This window comes from Lynx canadensis, chromosome E2 (genome assembly GCF_007474595.2).
Source record: "Lynx canadensis isolate LIC74 chromosome E2, mLynCan4.pri.v2, whole genome shotgun sequence".
Taxonomy (NCBI): domain Eukaryota; kingdom Metazoa; phylum Chordata; class Mammalia; order Carnivora; family Felidae; genus Lynx; species Lynx canadensis.
The window spans coordinates 53,124,562-53,145,160 of record NC_044317.1 but is presented as its reverse complement, the minus strand read 5'-3'; the positions used below and the strand labels follow the sequence as shown (position 1 = coordinate 53,145,160).

Here is a 20,599-nt window from a genome sequence, read left to right as displayed (position 1 = left end):
TCTTGGCGACAGAAATATTTGAGGTGAATTCCTGACAATTTTTTTTCTTTTAATGTTTATACATTTTTGGAGGGCGGGGGAGGGACAGAGAGAGAAAGGGGGGCAGAGGATCCGAAGCGGGCACTGCACTGACAGCAGAGAGTCCGATGCGGGGCTCGAACTCACGAGGGTGATGGAATCAAACCCCCAGTCAGGCTCTGCACTGAGCGAGGAGCCTACTTAAGATTCTCTCTTTCTCTGCCCCTCCCCCACTCTTGCACTTGCCCCTCTCTCTCTCTCTAAAATAAATTTTTTTTAATTTAAAAAACTTAAATATAAATGTGAATCTATAAAATTTGACCCAGGAAAACTGGACACGAATGAATCAAAGCCACAAAGTAAAATTCACAAACCCAGAACCTAGGTTTGGGCAAAATTCGATACAGACAATAACACAAATGATGAGCCCAATATTTGTGGTACAACTTAACCCAAATAATAATTGACGAAGTTGAAGTAATTTCAGAAACTGAAAATAAAAATAACAATACGGGGTGCTTGGGTGGCTCAGTCGGTGAAGCCTCGACTTCAGCTCAGACCATGATCTCAGGGTTCCTGAGTTCAAGCCTCACCTCTGGCTCTGTGCTGACAGCTTGGAGCCTGGAGCCCGTTTCAGATTCTGTGTCTCCCTCCCCCGCTTGTGCGTGCTCTCTCTCTCCCTCTCTCAAAAATAAATAAACATTAAAAAAAAGAAGAAGAAGAAAGAAAGAAGAAAAAAAAAAGAAAAAGAAAAGAAGGAAAAAGAAAATTAATTAGTTTAACTGCCCTGCATATAAAACAGGCCGAGGAAGTTTGAAGAAACTGGAAAACACTTCCTTGATAAGAACTCATCTGTCCTGGTCAAATTCTGATTCCAATTTTGTAATTGCACAGATTGAAAATATTTAGGATCAAGGTCAAAGCCCCCGTGGCTGTGAGGAAGGAACTGCGAGCTGCTTGGAGGGGCCGGAGCCCGGATGAAGAAAAGAGGAAGAAATGGGGGCACAGGCTGGGAGAGATGGGCGCGCCAGGACCGTCCAGGGCTCCCAGTGCCAAGTGCAGGGGTGCTGGGCAGCCACGGGTCAGTTCTGGGAGTAGAAAGACCCTTGTGGGCCCCACGGGAGATGGACTGGAGGGAAGAGGGGCGTCCAGGAGGCTGGGGCGAGGGGGGCGGGAGGGAGAGGGGACCCGATGGGAGGGGGGGGTGGCGGGCAGGAGGACAGAGGAGGGGAGAAGGCCAGGGTGGTGTCCGCGCCCGGCCGGGTGTCTGGGGGGAGGACTCCGGTCCACCAGCTGGTGCTGCAGCTGTGGGGCCAAGTTCGAGGACTAGAGAAAAGCCCGAGAGCCTGCAGATCTAGAACAGCAACAACCACAGTGCGGTTCTTGCCCCGATCCCCACGTCCCTCAAGCCGGATTCCCGCACGCGAGCGAGCAAACTGCTGGGGGCCCGCGGTTCCGCGGTGGGTGCCTTCCAGCAAGAAGGGGGTTGCCTGCTTTTCAAGAAAAAGCGGAGCTGGCTCCAGCCCAGCGGGGAGGGCCCGCGGCCCAAGGTCACGGGGACACTCACCGGCAGCCCACGCCGAGGAGGAAGCAGGTGAGGGCCACCAGGTCGCACTGGTTCCAGGCGTCCGCGAGGTAGAGGTGCAGCCGGTGGCGCAGCGGGGCCCGGCGGGGCCCCGGGCCGGGCCCCCCGGTGGCCAGGCTGCCCCAGCCGCCGCCCAGGCCCTGGCGGAACTCCTCGCAGAGCAGGGTGAAGGCCCAGAAGTAGAGCAGCAGCTCCGGGGCGGCGGGCGGCTCGGGCCGGAAGTCGACGAGCAGCACGTGGGCGAAGAGCAGCAGGAAGAGGAGGTAACTGACCACGTTGCCCATGAAGGCGGTCACCGGCGCCCCCCAGAACTGGGGCCAGCGGCGCAGGCGTGGGGGGCACCTCCCGCAGCAGCCCCTGCGTCCGGGCCGCGTCAGCGTCCCCGTCTGCTCAGGGGGCTCTGCCAGCCTGCGGGGTGGGGGTGGGGGGGTGGAGGGGAGAGGGGGGAGGAGGGCTCAGCCTGACCTCTGAGCCCCTCTTCCCCATCATCAAGACCTCTCACCTTTCCCATCTGACTTCTAACCCTGCCGGACCTGAAACCAAGTCGGCTGCCTGCCATCGCCTTGACTTCTGACCCGTGTATCTAACCCCTGACCTCTGAAATCTCCTACCATCAACACTGCTGCCTTTCTACCTCTGACTTTCTCCACCCTCTGGCCTCTGACCCGTGTCTGACTGCTGACTCCCTCTTCCTTCACCTTCATAGCCTCTGACTCTCTGACTTTGGATCATCCCCCTGACCTCTGACCCCCCTCACTTTCATGATCTCGGCTCCCCAGGTTAGACAGCGCTGTCCCTGAACATTAACTTCTGACCCACAAATTCTGACGTCAGGCTATCCGGCCCGGTGTTCTCCGGATCTGACCTCGGACCACACAGCCGTATTTGGCTTCTGGATTCTGACCTCCTCGGTCCACTCCTGTCTCTGACCCTTCTCCTCCAAGTTCTGATCCTCTGTCCCAATTTCAGCCTGACTCTTAATTCCGACCTCAGATCAAAAACGCCAAAATAGGAGCGTCAGGGTGGCTCCGTTGGTTAAGCTTCCAACTCTAGATTTCGGCTCAGGTCATGATCTCATGGTTTGTGAGTTCAAGCCCAGCATTGGGTTCTGTGCTGACAACTTGGGGAGCCTGCTTGGGATTCTCTCCCTCCCTCTCTCTAAAAATAAATGAATAAACTTTATTTTTTAAAAAGCCAACATGAATAATGCAAATTAACAGTAACCTCAGAAAGCTAACAGGAAAATTAAATTGGCTTGGAAAGGCGTCTTCTTTTTATAAACCAAGCAGAGGGGCACCTGGGTGGCTCAGTCGGTTGAGTGTCTGACTTCAGCTCAGGTCATGATGTCATAGTTCATGGGTCTGAGCCCCACGTCAGGCTCTGTGCTGACAGCTCAGAGCCTGGAGCCTGCTTCATGTTCTGTCTCCCTCTCTCTCTGCCCCTTCCCCAGTCATGCTGTCTCTCTCTCTCTCTCTCTCAAAAATAAACATTAAAAAAAAAAGGTGTATATATAAACGAAGAAGAAAGATAATAGCCCCAGAGTGGAAACAACCCAAAGGTCCACCTGCTTATCCATGGATAAGTAAAATATGGTGTGGCCACACACCAGAATATTATTTAGCGATATAAAGGGATGGAGCACTGACTGACACGTGTTACAACATGGATAAATCTTGAAAACGTGATGATAAGTTAATGAAGCCAATCATAAAAGACCACATGGTGTATGGCCCCATTTATACAAAACGTCAGGAATAGGGAAATTCGTAGACACAGAAAACCAATTATTGGCCCCCCAGGGCTGGGGGGAGGGAGGAATGAGGAGTGACCCTTAACGGGTACAGGCTTTCTTGTGGCAGCGACGGTGTTTTCAGGTTCATTGTGGTGACAACGGCACAATTCTGTGAACATACTAAAAACCACTGAATCGTAACCCCTTCAATGGGTGGACTGAATGTGAATTTTATCTCAGCAAAAGCTGGCCTCAAGAAAACAAGAGGAAAGAACTGTAAAAGCTAAAGCGAGTGAGATGCAGAGAGGACAAAAAGTTCCCTAGGGTCAAAGGAAAAGAGACCTGTTATCTGGCACTTCACCCTCGTGGGGCCCTGGGACCCAAGACCGCGTGGTGGGTCAGAAGGCTCCCCGCCGTCCGCCATCTTGAATCAGGCACAGCCGGGCCACACAGTTTCCTGGGTGCACCCCGAGCCTCCCTGAGGAGGCATCCGGGACTCTGTCTTTCTACAAAGCTCTCCATGGAGGTGGCTCTCCACAGTGGCTAAGAGCACGGCTTCAGGAACAAGAAGCTGGTTCAAATCCCAGCTCCACCATCTACCGGTCACATGAGCTGAGGCGAGTGACTTAGTCCCTCAGTCATTTCATCCTCAAATAACAGACTCTACGGCATAGGGCTGTTGAGGGAATGAAACTGATTTTCAAAAGGACTTAGCACCCTGGCTGCCCACTGCGAGTGTTCCAGGACATCAGCTATGGCCGCCGTCACTGTCACCATCACCATGGTGCAAAAGTCGGGAGCTCACTGGGTGAGCACATCGTTACTGATCCTGACACTGGGGACTTTTCTCAGCGGTCCCAATTTTTTTCTTAGCTTTCTCTTCCATCTTGACAAATATTTCGTATTCGTTGTGCGTTATCTCGGAAAAATACGTGTGTGTATACATATATACGTTTAAATTTGCTCCTCGAGGCAGGTAGTGGATTTTAGAGACTGCCGGTCATGTTTCTAACACTTACCAGAAACATTTTTTCTTCTGGGATACTGGGGGCCAGGGTCCCTCCCTCTTCTCACCTTACTGCCTAAAGTAGAGACAGAGGCTGTGTCTCTGTCTCTCTCTGCCCTGCCCCCCCCCCAGACTCTCTCTCTCTCTCTCTCTCTCTCTCTCTCTCTCTCAAAAATAAATAAACACTAAAAAAAGGGGGGGTGGCGCGTGGGTGGCTCAGTCGGTCGGGCGTCGACTTCAGCTCAAGTCATGATCTCCCGGCTCGTGAGTTCGAGCCCCGCGTCGGGCTCTGTGCTGACAGCTCAGAGCCCGGAGCCTGCTTCGGATTCTGTGTCTCCCTTTCTGTCTCTGCCCCTCCCCTGCTCTCTCTCTCTCTCTCTCAAAAATAAATAAACATTAAAAAAAATTTTTTTTAAGTAGAGACGGAGGGTACGAAGATGCATATAAGCGTGGGCCTCGTTTTCTCCGTGTCTCTGTTACCAGAGGTTGAGACCCTCATGCCTACACACGTCGTTCAACAAAGTAAGTGATAAATGGGTTAATAGCCACAGTAGCAATGAACGATCCCCGTTCATCGAGCGCTTACTGTGTGCCAGACAGTGTGATGCACTTGACACGTTATCCCCGTGAGGCCCCCACTGTAACACGCCTCGCCGTTCGGCGCCAAACACTCCGCTTCCCTCTCGGTGGGAGAATCGGGGGCTGAGGAGTTACCGTACGCCTCGCTTTTGCCAGTAAAATGTGGGCACCAGGGACACGTGTCTCTTCCACGTGGCGGCTTGAAGAGCCAGGACCTCGTTCCCCTTTTCCCTTTTCCCTCTGCCCTGAGACCAGCAACATCCCAGCTGGGAACTGCTCACTCGCCCCCCACGTGGAAGCCATATTGGAGGCACGACACAGACAACCCAGAAAAGGAGCGTGAGGAGTGAGCGTCGGTTGTGGCCAGTCGTTGAGAGTTTAGGGTGTTTTCTTTTTTGTCTTTTAAAGACCGGAACATTCTTTTTTTTTTTTTTAAAGTTTACTTATTTATTTCGAGACAGAGAGCATGCACGCGAGCGTGCGAGGGAGGGAGGGACAGAGAGAGAGAGAGAGAGAGAGAGAGAGAGAATTCTAAGCAGGCTCCACGCTGTCGGCACAGAGCCCAACCCGGGGCTCGATCTCACAAACCGTGAGATCGTGACCTGAGCCGAAATCCGGAGTCAGCCGCTTAACCAACTGAGCCACCCAGGCGCCCCTGGGACGTTTTCTTACGCAGCACTGCCCAACCTGAGCTGACACGGGTACAACCTTCCATGCACCTTCATTTAACAGAAAAGAAACCTGGGGCTCGGGGTGAAGTCACTTCCAAGGTCAAAGTCAAGGTTTGAACCCAGGTCTGCTTGACCCACCGCCAAGTCCCTCAGCACCTCCACTCTGTGGCATCATCACAAGTTTGGTAGACCGTTTGCTTAAGCCTGGGTACCACAGCACAGAGCTTCAGGGCAATGGCCCTGGAGTCAGAAGAAAAGCAAACAAACAAAAAAAACGACGAAGGATCCCCTGAATGAACCAAATCCAGCTGATTCCACTTGCTACATGGAGATGGAACTATGTGTGGCATGAGGCAAACTGGCTTCCAAACTTAGCGGCAGAACCAAAGCTTGACGCAAGCTGAGCGTGGCATTTGGGACACTTCCTCGGTATCGTCAACGGCTTCATGAAGCCATTACCCCCAGGAGCTCCGCCTCTGCCCTCTGGCTTTGCTCTCAGCGCCTGGGGCTCCTGAAGCTGCCCAGGGTGCCCCCCCTCACACGGAGCTGGGGCTCCACTCACCCCACGGGGCCTTCCCCGTTGATGCCCCGATCCACGTCAAAGGCCAGGTCCTTCTGTGTGGACTCCTCCTCTGGCTTCCTGGCATGGAGGAAAACGCAGGGTGAGGAACGGGGACGGGGCAAGCGCAGGAGGAATTCTCCAGACACAGACCCAAACTTCTTCACCCAGAGACACTGGCAGGGAGACAGCGAGGAACTTTCCTAGACTCACCCCAAAGGGATCTTCCCCCCCCCCACCCCGAGCCACAGCCGGAGGGCAGAGGAACCGTTCCCCAGAGACACTGCAGAGGACCCCCCCCCCCGGAAGCTCACCTCCCAGACACGCCCCCAGTCTTGGGGAGGGAAAGAGAGCGAACGGGGAGGGGAAGCACTGGACAGACCAAGTGGGGAGGCAGCCAGATGTGAGCAGGAAGGGCAAACTGAGCACCACCCCCCTCCTGCCGGTCGGACCCCAGGGACTGACCTGAAGGTGATGAGGTTGGTGTAGATGAGTGGGGGGCAAAAGAAGGCGAGAACCAGGGCCCAGATGGGAGTGGTGCTGTCCATCTCCCCCCACCACTTCTGTGTCAGCAGAGACTGTGGGGTGTGAGGAGGGTTCAGAGCCTGAATCTCCCCACAGCCCCTTTCCAAAGACCCCAGGGAAGAACTGGGCAACAGCTGCAGCACACAGAGCAAGCGCCCAATATGGCGGCCGTAACTTTTTTTGGGGGGGGGGAGGGTCAAAGGTGAGGAGGACCTGTCCCAGGTTTTAGCGGGTAGAGTTACAAAACCAACATTTATTAACACAATATGCTAGATACCAGGTGAAGCATTTTACATAGATGAGATCATTGAACTCTCACCACCCCCTCCCCCACCCCCACCCCACCCCACCCCCAGGAGAACAGGTACTGACTAGTATTTTCTCCCATTTCACAGATGGGGCACGGAGAGGTTAAGGAAGAGACCCAAGCTGGAACTCACGAGTGTCACCACCATTCAAAGCAAAGGACTCTGGGTAACTACTTGAAATGCCAGACAAATCCTTCCGGACAGGGGAGGACAGGACTTCCGGTTGGGGTGGGCAGACTTCCTGTACTGAGGGTGGGATTCTCTGAGCCCCTGTCAGGTGTGTGTGTGTTTTTTTTTTTCTAAGTAAGCTTTATGCCCGACGTTGGGGCTTGAACTTACCACCCTGAGCCTGAGATCAAGAGTCACTGAGGCAGCCAGGTGCCCCACCCCTGTTCAGCTTTAGATTGATAGTGGGAAAGGTTTTAAAACGTCAGGATGGTCAGGATGGGAGCGACCGTGAGCCAAGCAGGGCTTCCCAAAGGAGAGGATTTCCCCGGGGGGGGAAGGGTGGGATTCCTAAACCAGAGTTCATCTCTGTCCAAAACACTAGGTAACTGTCCAGAGAGGTCATTCTAACTGCTGAGACCTGGAACTGAGGACCTCTCAAAGGAAGCAGGAAGGCCTTCCTGTGGAGGAGGCAGGGCTTCCGTTGGGAGGAGCGAGACTTCCCGTGGGAGTGGGGAGGACTTCCTGCGTGCCAGAGGGGACTTCCTAAAGCCACCAGGAATTTCCCTATCGCGGAGGGAGCTTTTTAGGAGGGTGGGCTTTGCTGTGGGAAGGTTGGCTTTCCCGTGGCAGGGGGTGGGGCTTCTTCTGAAAGAGCAGCCCTTCTGGGAGAGGGCTGAGAATTTCTGGAGGGTGGGTGGTCTCCCAGCGGGAGGCCGGTCAAGTCCATTCGCTGCCCGCAGTGGCAGGGGCTTATCCTCCATGCATCCCAAAGTCCAGGTGGGAACTGTTGAGGATGCCGGCACCTCAGGGGCTCACCTGGACCCCGTCCTGGGCAAAGAAGGCACGGGCGTCGGCCTGCATGGCAAGCTGCAGGCAGGTGGCACCCCCCCAGAGCGGGCAGCGGCGGAGCAGTAGGCGAGCGGCCCGTTTCTCGCTGCTGCGGTAGCACTCCCCGAAAAGGTCTGGGGGCGGGAGACATAAATGAGGGAAGAGAAGGAGCGAGGGCGCGGTGTGCGGGGAAGGACGAGGGGACCGAAGGGGAAGGCGCAGGGCCGCGCGAGGAGGAGTGGGGGGGACGCGCACACCCCTCAAGGCAGCTCCCTGTCCCCGCCCCCACGCACGCGTGCCTGACGCACCAACACCCAGGCCCTCAAACTTGGCCGCCAGGTCCTTCCTCCGGGCCGCCTCCTCCGCCTCAGACTCCAGGCGCGCCAGCACGCGGAGCAGCAAACAGGCCCCGAGAGCCGAGGCCACGGCGTTGGAGCCCTGAAGAGACAGAGAGAGGGGTCGTGGATACGGGTCACAGTTTGTTTGTTTGTTTTTTTCAATGTTTTATTTATTAGTTTTGAGACACAGAGAGACAGAGCATGAGCGCGGGAGGGGTAGAGAGAGGGAGACACAGAATCCGAAGGAGGCTCCGGGCTCTGAGCTGTCAGCACAGAGCCTGACGCGGGGCGGAACTCACACACCATGAGATCATGACCTGAGCTGAAGTCGGATTCTTAACGGACTGAGCCACCCCCCCAGATGGGGTCTGAGTTTAGAGAGGCTCACGGAAGGTGGTGGGGGGGGAAGCCTGTGGTCAAGGGAAAGGACAGAGCCAGAAGTGAGAAATTAACCAGGGTCATCAGAGGCCAAGATTGAAGCAATGTTTGTAGGTGAATCTGGGCATCAGGTGAAAATGTCAAAAGTCAGGAAGTTCAGGGGCACCCGGGTGGCTCAGTGGGTTAAACATCCGAATCTTGATTTAGGCTCAGGTCATGATCTCACACTTCGTGAGATCAAACCTCACATCAGGCTCTGTGCTGACAGCACGGAGCCCGCTTGGGATTCTCTCCCTGTTTCTCTCAGTTCGTGCACGCGAGCTCTCTCTCAAAATAAATAAATAAACTTAAAAAAAAAAAAAAAGTCAGATAGTTCAGGGAGCGGGGCTGGGGTAGAGTTCGAATGACCTCAGAGGTTTCAGACAGGTCAAGCAGCAGTTGGAAGAAATGTCCCCTAAACTGGCAGAGTACGGAATTTCAAAACTCTGTCTCTCCAAAAAGCAACAGATAAGCTGGCAAAAACTGTCAGAACCAACTTTCTCAGAGTCCAAGACCGGACTATAAAACTTACAACAAATAGGAGAAAGTTCAACGAAGAAAGAAAACACTAAGTTTGGGCAAAAGAGCGCTGTGACATTTTAACTACCACTGTCAACACCCCGGCTCAAGGGCGGCCTGTTCCTGGTGCAAGCTGTTGGTACCAGAGGGAGATTCAGATCTTCTCCTTAAATAATTGTGGTTGTGTGCCCGTGTGGATTTAGCTGGTGGCTATCTGAAGGAACAGCTCGAGGGCCTGCGTTTTGTCTCAAGGTTCTCGGGGCTTCCCCCAACCAGAAATGGCTTCCCTGGCGGTGTCAGAAAGCATTTAAGGACAAATAGATTAGCCTCAGCCGCCTGAGGCAAAAAAATAACAGTCGAGGCGAACGAAAGATAAATATACTCAGCAGCTGGGGAGGGAAGCGGCTGGGGGAGAGGAGAGTTGAAGGAATAAGGGTTTGAGGAGTTCCTACGTGTCTCAGGGAATCTAGAAGGCTACATGCATGACTGAGATGGTGCAGGCTCAGAAGAGATTCGAGAAAACCCTAACTTTTCACCTCTTGCCGACCTTTTGTGTCAGCAAAAGCAGGAAGTGAAGGCTAAGGCAGAATGGCAAACAGCCTGCCTGAGTGTCAAAAGACAGCTCCAGGGGTGTCTGCGTGGCTCAGCCAGTTGAGTGTCTGACTCTTGGTTTCGGCTCAGGTCACGATCTCGGGGTTTGTGAGTTCGAGCCCCACATCGGGTTCCGTGCCGATGGCACAGAGCCTGCTTGGGAATCTCTCTCTCTCCCTCTTTCTCTGCCCCTCCCCTGCGCTCTTTCTTTCTCTCTCAAAAATAAACATTAAAAATTTTTAAAAGAAAAAGAAAGACAGCTCCAACACAGAGCCAATCTGCAAACCAGGAGTGTCGGGCCCCTCCCCCCTCCCCCCCTCCCAGGCCCTGGGCATTTAAGGATTTCTCTGTCAAGTAACTAGCGGGCCACTAACCTAACAGAACAGGGACTTCAGGGGCCACACGTGACAAAGAATAAAGACTTTACAAAAGAGCTTAGAAAAGTCACTGAACAAACACCACCACCGTCAACACAACAAACCACAACGCACCCTGAAGGAAGGGGGTGAGCTGACTTCCAGAGCGGCCACACTATATTATTCAAAATGCCCAGTTAAAACAAAACAAAACGATGAGGCAGGCAAAGAAACAAGAAAGTATGGCACAGTATCAGGGGAAAAAAAGAAACAGAAACCGTCCCTGCAGAAGCTGAGACACCAGACTTACTAGACAAAGGCTTTAAATTAATTGCCTGAAATGTGCTCAAAGAGCTAAAGGAAATCATGGACAAAAACTCAAGAAAGCCAGGAGAAGGATGTCTTACTAGAGAATAGGAATAAAAAAACAGAAATTACCAGAAAACAAAAAACAAAAACAAAGGTAATAATTCTGGAGCTAGAAAGTGCAGTAACTGAAATGAAAAATGCACTAGAAGGGCTCAACAGCAGCTTTGAGGAGACAGAAGAAAGAACGCATGAACTTGAAGACAGATCAGTTGAGACGATCCGGTTTGGGGTGCAGAGAGAAACAAGAATGAAGACAAATAAACAGAACCTAGAAGACCTGTGGGACACTATCAACCACACCAATATATGTATAATAGGAGTCCCAAAGGGAGAGGACCGTGAGAAATGGCTAGAAAGAATATTTCAAGATATAATGGAGGAAAACTCCCCAAATTTTGATGAAAGACATGAATCTGTACGTGCAAGAGCAAGGAACTCGAAGTAGGATAAATTCAAAGAGGTTCACGATGAAAAACATCTTAATCAAATTGTCAAAAGCCAAAACCAGAGACGCATAAGATCAGCAAAGGAGAAGTGACTGATCACACATGGGGAATCTCAGTAAGACTAACGTGTAGGATTAAATAGTTATAGTTCATATAATTACAAAACCATAAAACCCTCCGAAGATAACACAGGGATAAAACTTCGTGACCTTGGATTTAGCGATAGTTACTTAGATATGACACCAAAAGCAAAAACAAAGAAAAAAGACAAGTTGGACTTGGTCAAAATTTAAAACTTTTGTGAATCAAAGAACACCGTCAACAGAATGAAAAGGCAATCCACAGCAAGAGAGAAAATATCTGCAAGTCATATGCCTGATACGGGATTGATATCCAGAGCATATAAAAAACTCGTACAATTCAACAACAACAACAACAACAAGATAAACAAACCAATTTATAAAATGGACAAAGGACTTGAATAGACATTTCTCCAAGGATAAACGGATGGTCAATAAGCCCATGAAAAGATGCTCCGTGTCATTAATCATTAAGGAAACACAAATCGAAACCACATTAGGATGCCAGTTCTAAAAAACAGACAAACAAACAAACAAACAAACAGAAAATAACAGGGGTGGTGGAGATGTGGAGAAATTGGAACCCCTGCACACTGCTGGCGGGAATGTAAAATGGTGCGGCCACTATGGAAAATAGAACGGCAGTGCCTCAAAAAATTTAACCCAGAATTACTATATGATCCAGCAATTGGAGTCCTCAGTATATACGCAAAACAACGGGAAGGAGGGACCCGAGCAGGTATTTCCACACCAGTGTTCACAGCACTATTATTCACAATAGCCAAAAAAGTCAAAACAACCCATGCGACCAGCAAGAGATGAATGGATAAACAAAACGTGGCGTATCCATACAAGGGCATATTATTCAGATGCAAAATAGAAGGAAGCACGCCTATACCTACAAGCCGGGATGACCCACAAAAACACTATACTAAGCGTAAGAAGTCAAGTGCAAAAAAAGCCACATCAGAGATGATTCCATTTCTATAAAGTATCCAGAATGGGCAGGTCCATAGAGACCGGGAGCAGATTAGTCATTGCCAGGGGCTGGGGGAGGAGGGAATGGGGAGCGAGTGTCAAATGGGTTGGGGGTTTCCTTCTGGGATGATGAAACCGTCCTGGAACTAGAGGTTGAACCAATACTGCGAGCCTACTAAAGGCTACTGAATTATGCAGTTTTAAGTGGTTCCAATGGTGAATTTTATATTAGATGAATTTGATCTCGATGAAAAAAGAAATCTAAGGGCCCCTGGGTGGCTCAGTCGGTTGAGCGTCCGACTTCAGCTCAAGTCATGAGCTCATGGTTTGTGAGTCTGAGCCCTGAGTCAGGCTCTGTGCTGACAGCTCAGAGCCTGGAACCTGCTTCGGATTCTCTCTCTCTCTCTCTCTGCCCCTCTCTGCCCCCCACTTGTGCTCTCTCTCAAAAATAAATATTAAAAATGGGGGGGGACCCCTGGGTAGCTCAGTCGGCTAAGTGTCTGACTTTGGCTCAGGTCATGATCTCACGGGTGGTGGATTCAAGCCCTGCCTCGGGCTCTGCGCTGTCAGCTCAGGGCCTGGAGCCTGCTTCGGATTCTGTGTCTCCCTCTCTCTGCCCCTCCCCTGCTTGTGCTGTCTCTTTCTCTCTCAAACACAAACATTAAAAAACATATATTTTTTTTAATTCTATATTTAAGCCATGGCCTGATGGGCTGAAAACAACCCAAGGCTGAAGAAGTCCTGTTAAGATATTTCTGTGCTATATTGGGGCGCCTGGGTGGCGCAGTCGGTTAAGCGTCCGACATCAACCAGGTCACGATCTCGCGGTCCGTGAGTTCGAGCCCCGCGTCGGGCTCTGGGCTGACGGCTGGGAGCCTGGAGCCTGTTTCCGATTCTGTGTCTCCCTCTCTCTCTGCCCCTCCCCTGTTCATGCTCTGTCTCTCTCTGTCCCAAAAATAAATAAACGTTGAAAAAAAAAAAACTCATTAAGATATTTCTGTGCTATAAAAATAGGCTCAATCTTAGATCCTCCTCAAACCCTCCGACTCTTCTTTTTTTCTTTCTTTCTTTTTAAAAACTTCTCAAGCTTCTCAAATGGGTCCCAACACCTCCATCGCACCTGTTTTAGTCCAGGCCCTCATCTTGGCTGCCTGGAGGCCTCCAGATTCACCTTCTTAGCTGGTGTCCTTGCCTCGGGTTTTGTCCCCTTCGACATGGCCACTACCACGATGCATCTCGATTTTCCAGGTGTAACTATGTTTAAATGACTCCCCCTCGGCTACCAGATAACCTTCTAACTTCCCCTTGGAGGTAACCATTCCGAGAGAATGAGGCGGAGTCCCGTGTATGGACAAGGGAAAACGCCCAATATATATTGCTGATGGAAACGACAAGTCAGGAGAAAGGCGTGATACTGGGGGTGGGGCGGGTGGAGAAGCAGGGGATGGCGTCATCTATCAGGAATGGCGAACGGGGGTGGGGGTGGGGGTGGGGGTGACGTCAGGGGCCAGGCACTGGGGTCCAGTAGAAATAAAGGACAGGGCGGGACACAGAGAAAAGTAGAATCGGAGATCACGTCAGCACTCACCATCTCCCAGAAGTACAGGGCCATCTGAGCCCTGTTCAGGAGCAGCGCCCAGAGGAGCAGGTCACTCCAGGGGGCCTGCCCGAGGACGGCGTCCAGCGTGAGTTCCGACGGGGCCTTGTCCTTCAGCAGGCACTTCTGCGGCGAGGGAGGCGTGGTGAGGACTGGCCCTCCCTGACCCCGCCCCCAGCCATCAGCCCCACCCCCGTCCAGGCGCACACCCCTCCCCGGCCCCGCCCCCAGGTCCTTCGGCACCTCCTCCCCGCGCAGCCCGGCCTCGCTCGGTCCTTACGCTCTCCTGGTAGCCTTGGCCCCGGTGGGGATCCACGACGCCCCCGGCGCTGTACCTCGGCGCGCACGTCTCCCCCAGCAGCAGCCGCAGCACCTGCCCCACGTCAGGGGGTCGGGGCTCCCCAGAGGGTGTAAGGGCTGGGGTTTTGGTGCCGGCGCCGTGGGACGCCTGCTCCAGAAGGCCGCGGATGAGCGAGTTGGCGGGCGCGGCGCTGTAAAGCTGGGTCAGGCGCGTCGGGGTCAGGAAGTGGCCCACGCTAAGGCCGTGGGAGATGAGCAAGCGCACGAACTCGGGCCGGTCGTTCAGGAGGGCGTCCATGAGGGAGGCTTCCAGGTGGAAGGACTGGCAGGGCGAGGATTGATGGGGTAAGAGAAGAGCACAGAAGACAGAAGGCCCGCGGAGGGCAGACGTTAAGGACAAGAGATGGGGTACAGAGCCAAGAGTGCACCACGGATGGGTAGGTGGGTGGGTGGGTGGGTGGATGGATGGATGGGGATAGTGGAAACAAGACGGAACAGATGGACAATTAAGAGAAGGCTGGACAGGCCACAATGCAAGGGCGAGTCAGATGTGGAAGAAGTCAGGGAGGGAGGAGAGTGCATCCTCCTTGTCAGGATCCACAGCCGCCACCACCACCCCCCACCCCGTTCCGCCCCCTCACCCGCCATTCAATGTCCCCTCGGAAGAGTTCACTCTGGGCAATGTCCACGCGGTTCCAAGCCACAGCCAAACGCAATTCGTCCAGGTAAGCTGAAGCTTCAGAGCTCCCACAGGCTGAAAGAGTGGGGGGGGGGCAAGAAATGGGGGGGGACTTCAGATGAATGTCTGTTTTGCTTCTGTGGGGGATACCTGACATTTAAACCCCATAGAAAGGGGCTGTTGTCGGGTACAGCCTGGGGTCTTTAAGAAGTCAGGCTATTGCAAGCACGAGGTCATGCGCAGACCAGTGGTCTAGAGTCCTCAAGAAGAAGGAAAGGAAATCATTCATCCATTTAACATTTATTGAGGTAGGTTATGGACCAGGCAGTGGGCGGGATAGAGAGAGAAACCCCATGCAGCCTCTGCCTTGAAGGAGATCATTCCAGAGACATGTGTCCAGGAACCACAAAACTACCCTCAAAGGGAATGGTGAGAGGGGGGAGGCTATGCTCGGGGAGGTGTGAGGGGGATCCAAGGGGGCCTCCTAGAGGAGGGGCATTGAGGTAGGGCTTTTGAAAGACAGGCACGGGGCGCCTGGGTGGCGCAGTCGGTTAAGCGTCCGACTTCAGCCAGGTCACGATCTCGCGGTCCGTGAGTTCGAGCCCCGCGTCAGGCTCTGGGCTGATGGCTCAGAGCCTGGAGCCTGTTTCCGATTCTGTGTCTCCCTCTCTCTCTGCCCCTCCCCCGTTCATGCTCTGTCTCTCTCTGTCCCAAAAATAAATAAACGTTGAAAAAAAAAATTTAAAAAAAAAAAAAAGAAAAAAAAAAAAGAAAGACAGGCAGGATTCGGAGGTGTGCGTCTAAGATGAGGAAAGAAACTTCAAGGCAGCAGGGAGCAGCCCAAGCGAAGGTCTGGGTGCAGGAAAACACAGGATGCGATGGCAAAAGTGAGTCGCTCTGATTTCCTGAAACTTAAGGGTATTTGTGAGAAGACAGAGAAGAAAAATGAGTAGCAGAAAATGAGACTGGAAAAAATATCCAAACATGAAAAGGGCTCTGGGAGACCCTGGAGATCACTGGGGTGGGGGTGGGGGACGAGGAAGAGCAAAACTTGGATCCAACAATTCATGGATCCAAACAGATGCGGTCAACGAGAGCCTGAAAGGTGAGGCAGCCAGTGGTGCCAAGAAGTCGGGCAAGTGTAGACACGGCTGGGCCTCAGAGCCCCTGTGCCATGGAGTCCGTGTTTCCTTCTCCCTCTGCTTGCTCCACGTCCATTTCCAAAACAAAGGAGGGACTTTCGTCACATTTTGGTGGTTCCCAAAGTGGGTATGGCGGAAGGAGGGGGTGTAATCTAGTGGGGGGGCCGATGAGCAATGGGCCGAAGCAGGCGGACCTGGGATCCGATCCCAGCTCTGCCGGCACCAACTGAGTGTCTCGTCAGGAAAGCCACTGGACCTTGGGAGCCTCAGTTTCCTCACCTATAAAATGGGAATGACGATGGTTCCCCACCTTGGGGACGCCTGGGTGGCTCAGTCGGTTAAGCCCCTGACTTCGGCTCAGGTCATGATCTCACAGTTTGTGAGTTCCAGCCCTGCCTCTGGCTCACCGCTGACCGCTCAGAGCCTGCTTGGGATCCTCTCTCTCCTCCCCTCTCTGCTCCTTCCCTGCTCGCTCGCGCGCTCTCTCAAAATAAATACAGTTAAAAATTTTGAATTAAAAATAAATAAACCTCCCCTACTTTCCTCACAGTTTCCAGAGAAGGAAAAAAAAAAGATTTGTAATATCTCGCTTTATATTCTGCCTAATCACGTCTCCCCAGTGATCACCTGGACCTCCCCCCCCCCCCCACAGCCCTTCAGGTTCATCATGTCCCCCTGTGGAGCTCAGCGTCTTTCCCCAGAACCGACCTTCCCTGGGTTCGGCATCTCAGGGAGGGCCCCCCTTTGTCCACCCAGTGGATGAGGCAGACCCCCTCCCACCCCGATTCGCTGTGCCTGCCCCCCCTTCCGTTCACATCCCCAAGCCCCACCTCTCTAGCCCCCTGACCCTCTGGCCCTAGCCCCACCCCACCCCCTGCGGGCAAAATGTATGCTAACTGCTCAGCCCAGGCTCATCCCACGCTCTTTAAGGAACATGCTTCCTTCCACACCCGCTGAAACCCCATCCATCTGCTATGACCCAGTCCGCCCGGCCATCTCCAATTTCCCCAGCAGAGGGGGATCGCTTGCACCCCTTCAGCCAACACTGTCAACACTGTCCCCGGCAAAGCACCTCTTGTACAGAGCCGCTCTCTTTTCTCCCAGGAGGCTGGGAGTCAACTTCTGTGAAGTGAATCGGATTTGCTCGCTGATTGCCATTCTCCATGTAAGAATGTGTCCCCACGAGGGGCGCCTGGGTGGCTCAGTCCGTTAAGCGTCCGACTTCGGCTCAGGCCATGACCTCAGAGTTCGTGGGTGCAAGCCCCGCGGCGTCGGGCTCTGTGCTGACAGCTCAGAGCCCGGAGCCTGTTTCGGATTCTGTGTCTCCCTCTCTCTCTGCCCCTCCCCCACTCGCGCTCTGTCTCCCTCTGTCTGAAAAATAAACATTAAAAAAAATTAAAAAAAAAAAGAATGTGTCCCTACGAGAAATGGAATTATATTAAGAAGAGCTCCCATGTAGGGGCCCCCCGGGGGCTCAGGCGGTTAAGCTTCCGACTTTGGCTCAGGTCACGATCTCCCGGCTGTGAGTTCGAGCCCCACCTCCGGCTCTGTGCTAAGAGATCAGAGCCTGGAGCCTGCTTTGGATTCTGTGTCTCTCTCTCTCTTTGCCCCTCCCCCACTTGCACTATGTCTCTCTCTCAAAAATAAATAAACATTAAAAAAATTAAAAAAAGAAGGAGAAGAAGAGCTCCCATTTATTGGCCCGCCCGTGGGAACCAGGCATTGTTCATGAGCTGTCCCTGGGGCTCACAACACTCCTGCAAGGTATTCTCTCCATTTTTCAGAGAGAGAGAAACTGAGGCTCAGAGGAGGGTAGTCTCTTTCTCAAGGTCCACAGAAAGGCAGGGGCCAAACTGGTATTCCAATTCAGCTTTATCTGACTCCAAAATCAAAAGTAACCGCTCGTGTCGGTTAAACATCCGACTCTTGATTTCAGCTCAGGTCATGATCTCAGGGTTTGTGACGAGCCCCGCATGGAGCTCACCCCTGACCGTGCAGAGCTTGCTTGGGATTCTGTCTCCCTCTCTCTCTGCTCCTCTCTCTCTCTCTCTCTCTCTCAAAAATATTATTTTTTAAAAAAAAAAGAGTAACTGCTCTTTCTGTCACATCCCAGAACATGACAGATACACCTGGGGTGGGGGCCTGGGGCTGAGAACGAATTAATAAATTGACGCTATGCCTCTCGGGAGTTTTTATCTATGGGAGTGTTTCCCCGATAACATTTCTGACACCAAAAACGACCCTCCCCACTCTACCATTTTTTTTTTTAATGTTTCTTTTTGAGAGAGCGCAAGCTGGGGAGGGGCAGGGCAAGAGAGGAACAGAGGATCCGAAGTAGGCTCTGCGTGGACAGCAGAGAGCCCGACGTGGGACTCGAACTCACAAGCCGCGGGATCGTAACCTGAGCAGAAGTCAGACACTCAACCGACTGAGCCACCCAGGTGCCCCTACTCCTTACCATTTATTTATCCCACTTCCTCATCTTACTAAGTCCAGATTCTACGAGCCCTTCAAGGCCCACTTAAATACCTCCTCCTTGTCTCTTTACTGACAGTGGTTCCTCCCCTACACTTTGGTCTTAAATTTTACTTAACGTTGTGTCGGAACAACCCTCGTAGGATCTGGGGTCCTTGAGAGCGGGAAATGGATCCGCTTTGATCTCTGGACCCTAAGGTGGTGTTTGCTGAGGGAATAAATGATCCCCAGCCCAGCCTCTACCAGGTAGCCATTATGCTCCCACCCTCGGTTTTCGCCATTCATTCTAATAGTGAAATACTGGGAATTTCTCAGCAGGAAGCAGCGTTCTGGGTCCTCTCTGACTCCCCTACCCCTCGCTGCTTGAAACAGAGGAGCCACGTAGGAGAGGAAGAAAAGGAGAGTGGGAGAATGGATGGGCGGATGGACGGATGGTTGGACGGATGAAAGATAGATGGACGCGGGCACTCGTGGATCCAACAGAAAGAAACCAATGTTGGCACATAACGAAAGTCTCTTGGGAAAACTGTCCAAATGACCCCAGGCAAAGCCCCAAGAAACACGGCCAAGGGGAATAATAAAAGGAAAGAGACAAAAAGGAGCCCAATGTAGATTAGAGACAATGGATAAAGTGCTCTGGGCGGGAAAGGGGTCCAAAGTCGAGCGGAGAGCAGGGAAGAGTTTGGGGGTCCGAGGCTCACCTTTGACAAGGGCCCTCAAAACAATGGTCTCAAATTCCTCAGGGCCATCCTCAGATGAATAGACTGTCAGCAGCTCCTTCCGGGTCATGATCCTCTCCACCTGCGGAATACCACCTTCTGTAACTCCCAGCCCAACTCCACCTGGGCCCCGTCCACGGTCACAGGAGACCGTTCCCCTCTAGGGCCTGGTAGTCTAGGTGCCAGCACCCTTCACCCCCCAGAACCTGGGAGGCTGGGCCCCCAGGCCTCTCCTCCCCAAATCCATGAGTCTGGGCCTCCATTCCCCTCTTCCCTGAAAAAAGCTCCCTCCCATCTCAGGATCCAGAGTTGGACCCCCAGTATCATACCTGGGCCTGCAGGACCTCAGGGTCCCCTTTGGGGAAGAAACGCCTAATCCGATCTTGGACTTCACCTGGCCTGCTCCCCCCTCTCCCTGGAGCCAGAGTGTCTTCCAGAATCTCCGCCAGGCAGTCTGCAGCTCCCCCAGACCCAGCCACCAGCAGGCAGGGGAGCTGAGCCTGGGTGGCATTCTCTATCCGCTACAGGATAGACAAAGGGGGGCAGTCAGGTGTGGGAAGGCAGGTGTTCGCCCCACCCAGAGTCCAGATCCCCAGCCTCCTCCCCCCCCCCAAGTCTCAGGAGCCAGGAGTCAGGGCCCCCACTTAGACCGAGGTGTCTGGGCCCCCACACCTGTATTATTGATTTATTGATTTAGAGCAAGAGAGTGCAAGCCGGAGAGAGAGAGAGAGAGAGAGAGGAAGAATCTCAAGTAGGCTCCAATGCTCAGCACAGAGCCTGATGCAGGGCTCGATCTCGTGACCGCGAGACTGTGACCTGAGCCAAAATCAAGAGTCGGCTGCTCAACCGACTGAGGCCCCCAGGGGCCCCACGGGCCCCTATACCTTTAACATCTTCTCATCACCATCGATCAGGAGGAGGAGGACAGGGATGTCAATTCCAGTCCCTGAGGAGAGAGAAACCCAGAAGCTTGGTCAACTCCTATCAGCCTTTGCCAGGGATGGGAAAGAACCACGTTTCCCATGAGTCCCCGGGACAAACATGGCTTCTGTGTAATCCTGTGTCCTGAGGCTCACGGGAATTGTCATATCTTTGAGCACGTTGGGAGGGGCAGTCAATTTCGGCTTGCCAGGGGAGTAAGGGCTGGTGGCCTGGACTCCTGGACTCCTGACTGAGGCAGGTATTTATGGTATGAGTCACTCCTATAACTGGTTAATGGCCCAGGAGCCAGGAAAGGATGAAGTTCAAACAAAAGACGAAGGAAATAAGGAACAGAAAGGCCTATCTAGGGACACCTGGCTGGCTCAGTCAGTAGAGCAAGAGGCTCTTGATCTCAGGGTTCTGAGTTTGACCCCCATGTTGAGTGTAGACATTACTTAAAAATAAAATCTTGGGGCGCCTGGGTGGCGCAGTCGGTTAAGCGTCCGACTTCAGCCAGGTCACGATCTCGCGGTCCGGGAGTTCGAGCCCCGCGTCAGGCTCTGGGCTGACTGCTCAGAGCCTGGAGCCTGTTTCCGATTCTGTGTCTCCCTCTCTCTCTGCCCCTCCCGCCATTCATGCTCTGTCTCTCTCTGTCCCAAAAATAAATAAACGTTGAAAAAAAAATTTAAAAAA

The 20,599-nt window shown here is 52.9% G+C and overlaps 1 protein-coding gene across 1 annotated transcript in view; it reads right to left on the bottom strand.

The window, feature by feature from the left end:
- TRPM4 (transient receptor potential cation channel subfamily M member 4) overlaps positions 1-20,599 on the bottom strand; it is a 38,317-nt gene that overhangs the window by 8,936 nt on the left and 8,782 nt on the right. Inside the window, exons 7-17 of the mRNA XM_030298993.1 lie at positions 19,870-19,931; positions 19,315-19,506; positions 18,968-19,067; positions 14,612-14,724; positions 13,951-14,292; positions 13,662-13,796; positions 8,288-8,417; positions 7,968-8,113; positions 6,616-6,728; positions 6,154-6,231; positions 1,586-2,011 (exon numbers count right to left, since the gene is read on the bottom strand). Coding sequence (XP_030154853.1) covers positions 1,586-2,011; positions 6,154-6,231; positions 6,616-6,728; positions 7,968-8,113; positions 8,288-8,417; positions 13,662-13,796; positions 13,951-14,292; positions 14,612-14,724; positions 18,968-19,067; positions 19,315-19,506; positions 19,870-19,931 — 1,837 coding nt within the window. The remainder of the gene's footprint in view (positions 1-1,585; positions 2,012-6,153; positions 6,232-6,615; positions 6,729-7,967; positions 8,114-8,287; positions 8,418-13,661; positions 13,797-13,950; positions 14,293-14,611; positions 14,725-18,967; positions 19,068-19,314; positions 19,507-19,869; positions 19,932-20,599) is intronic.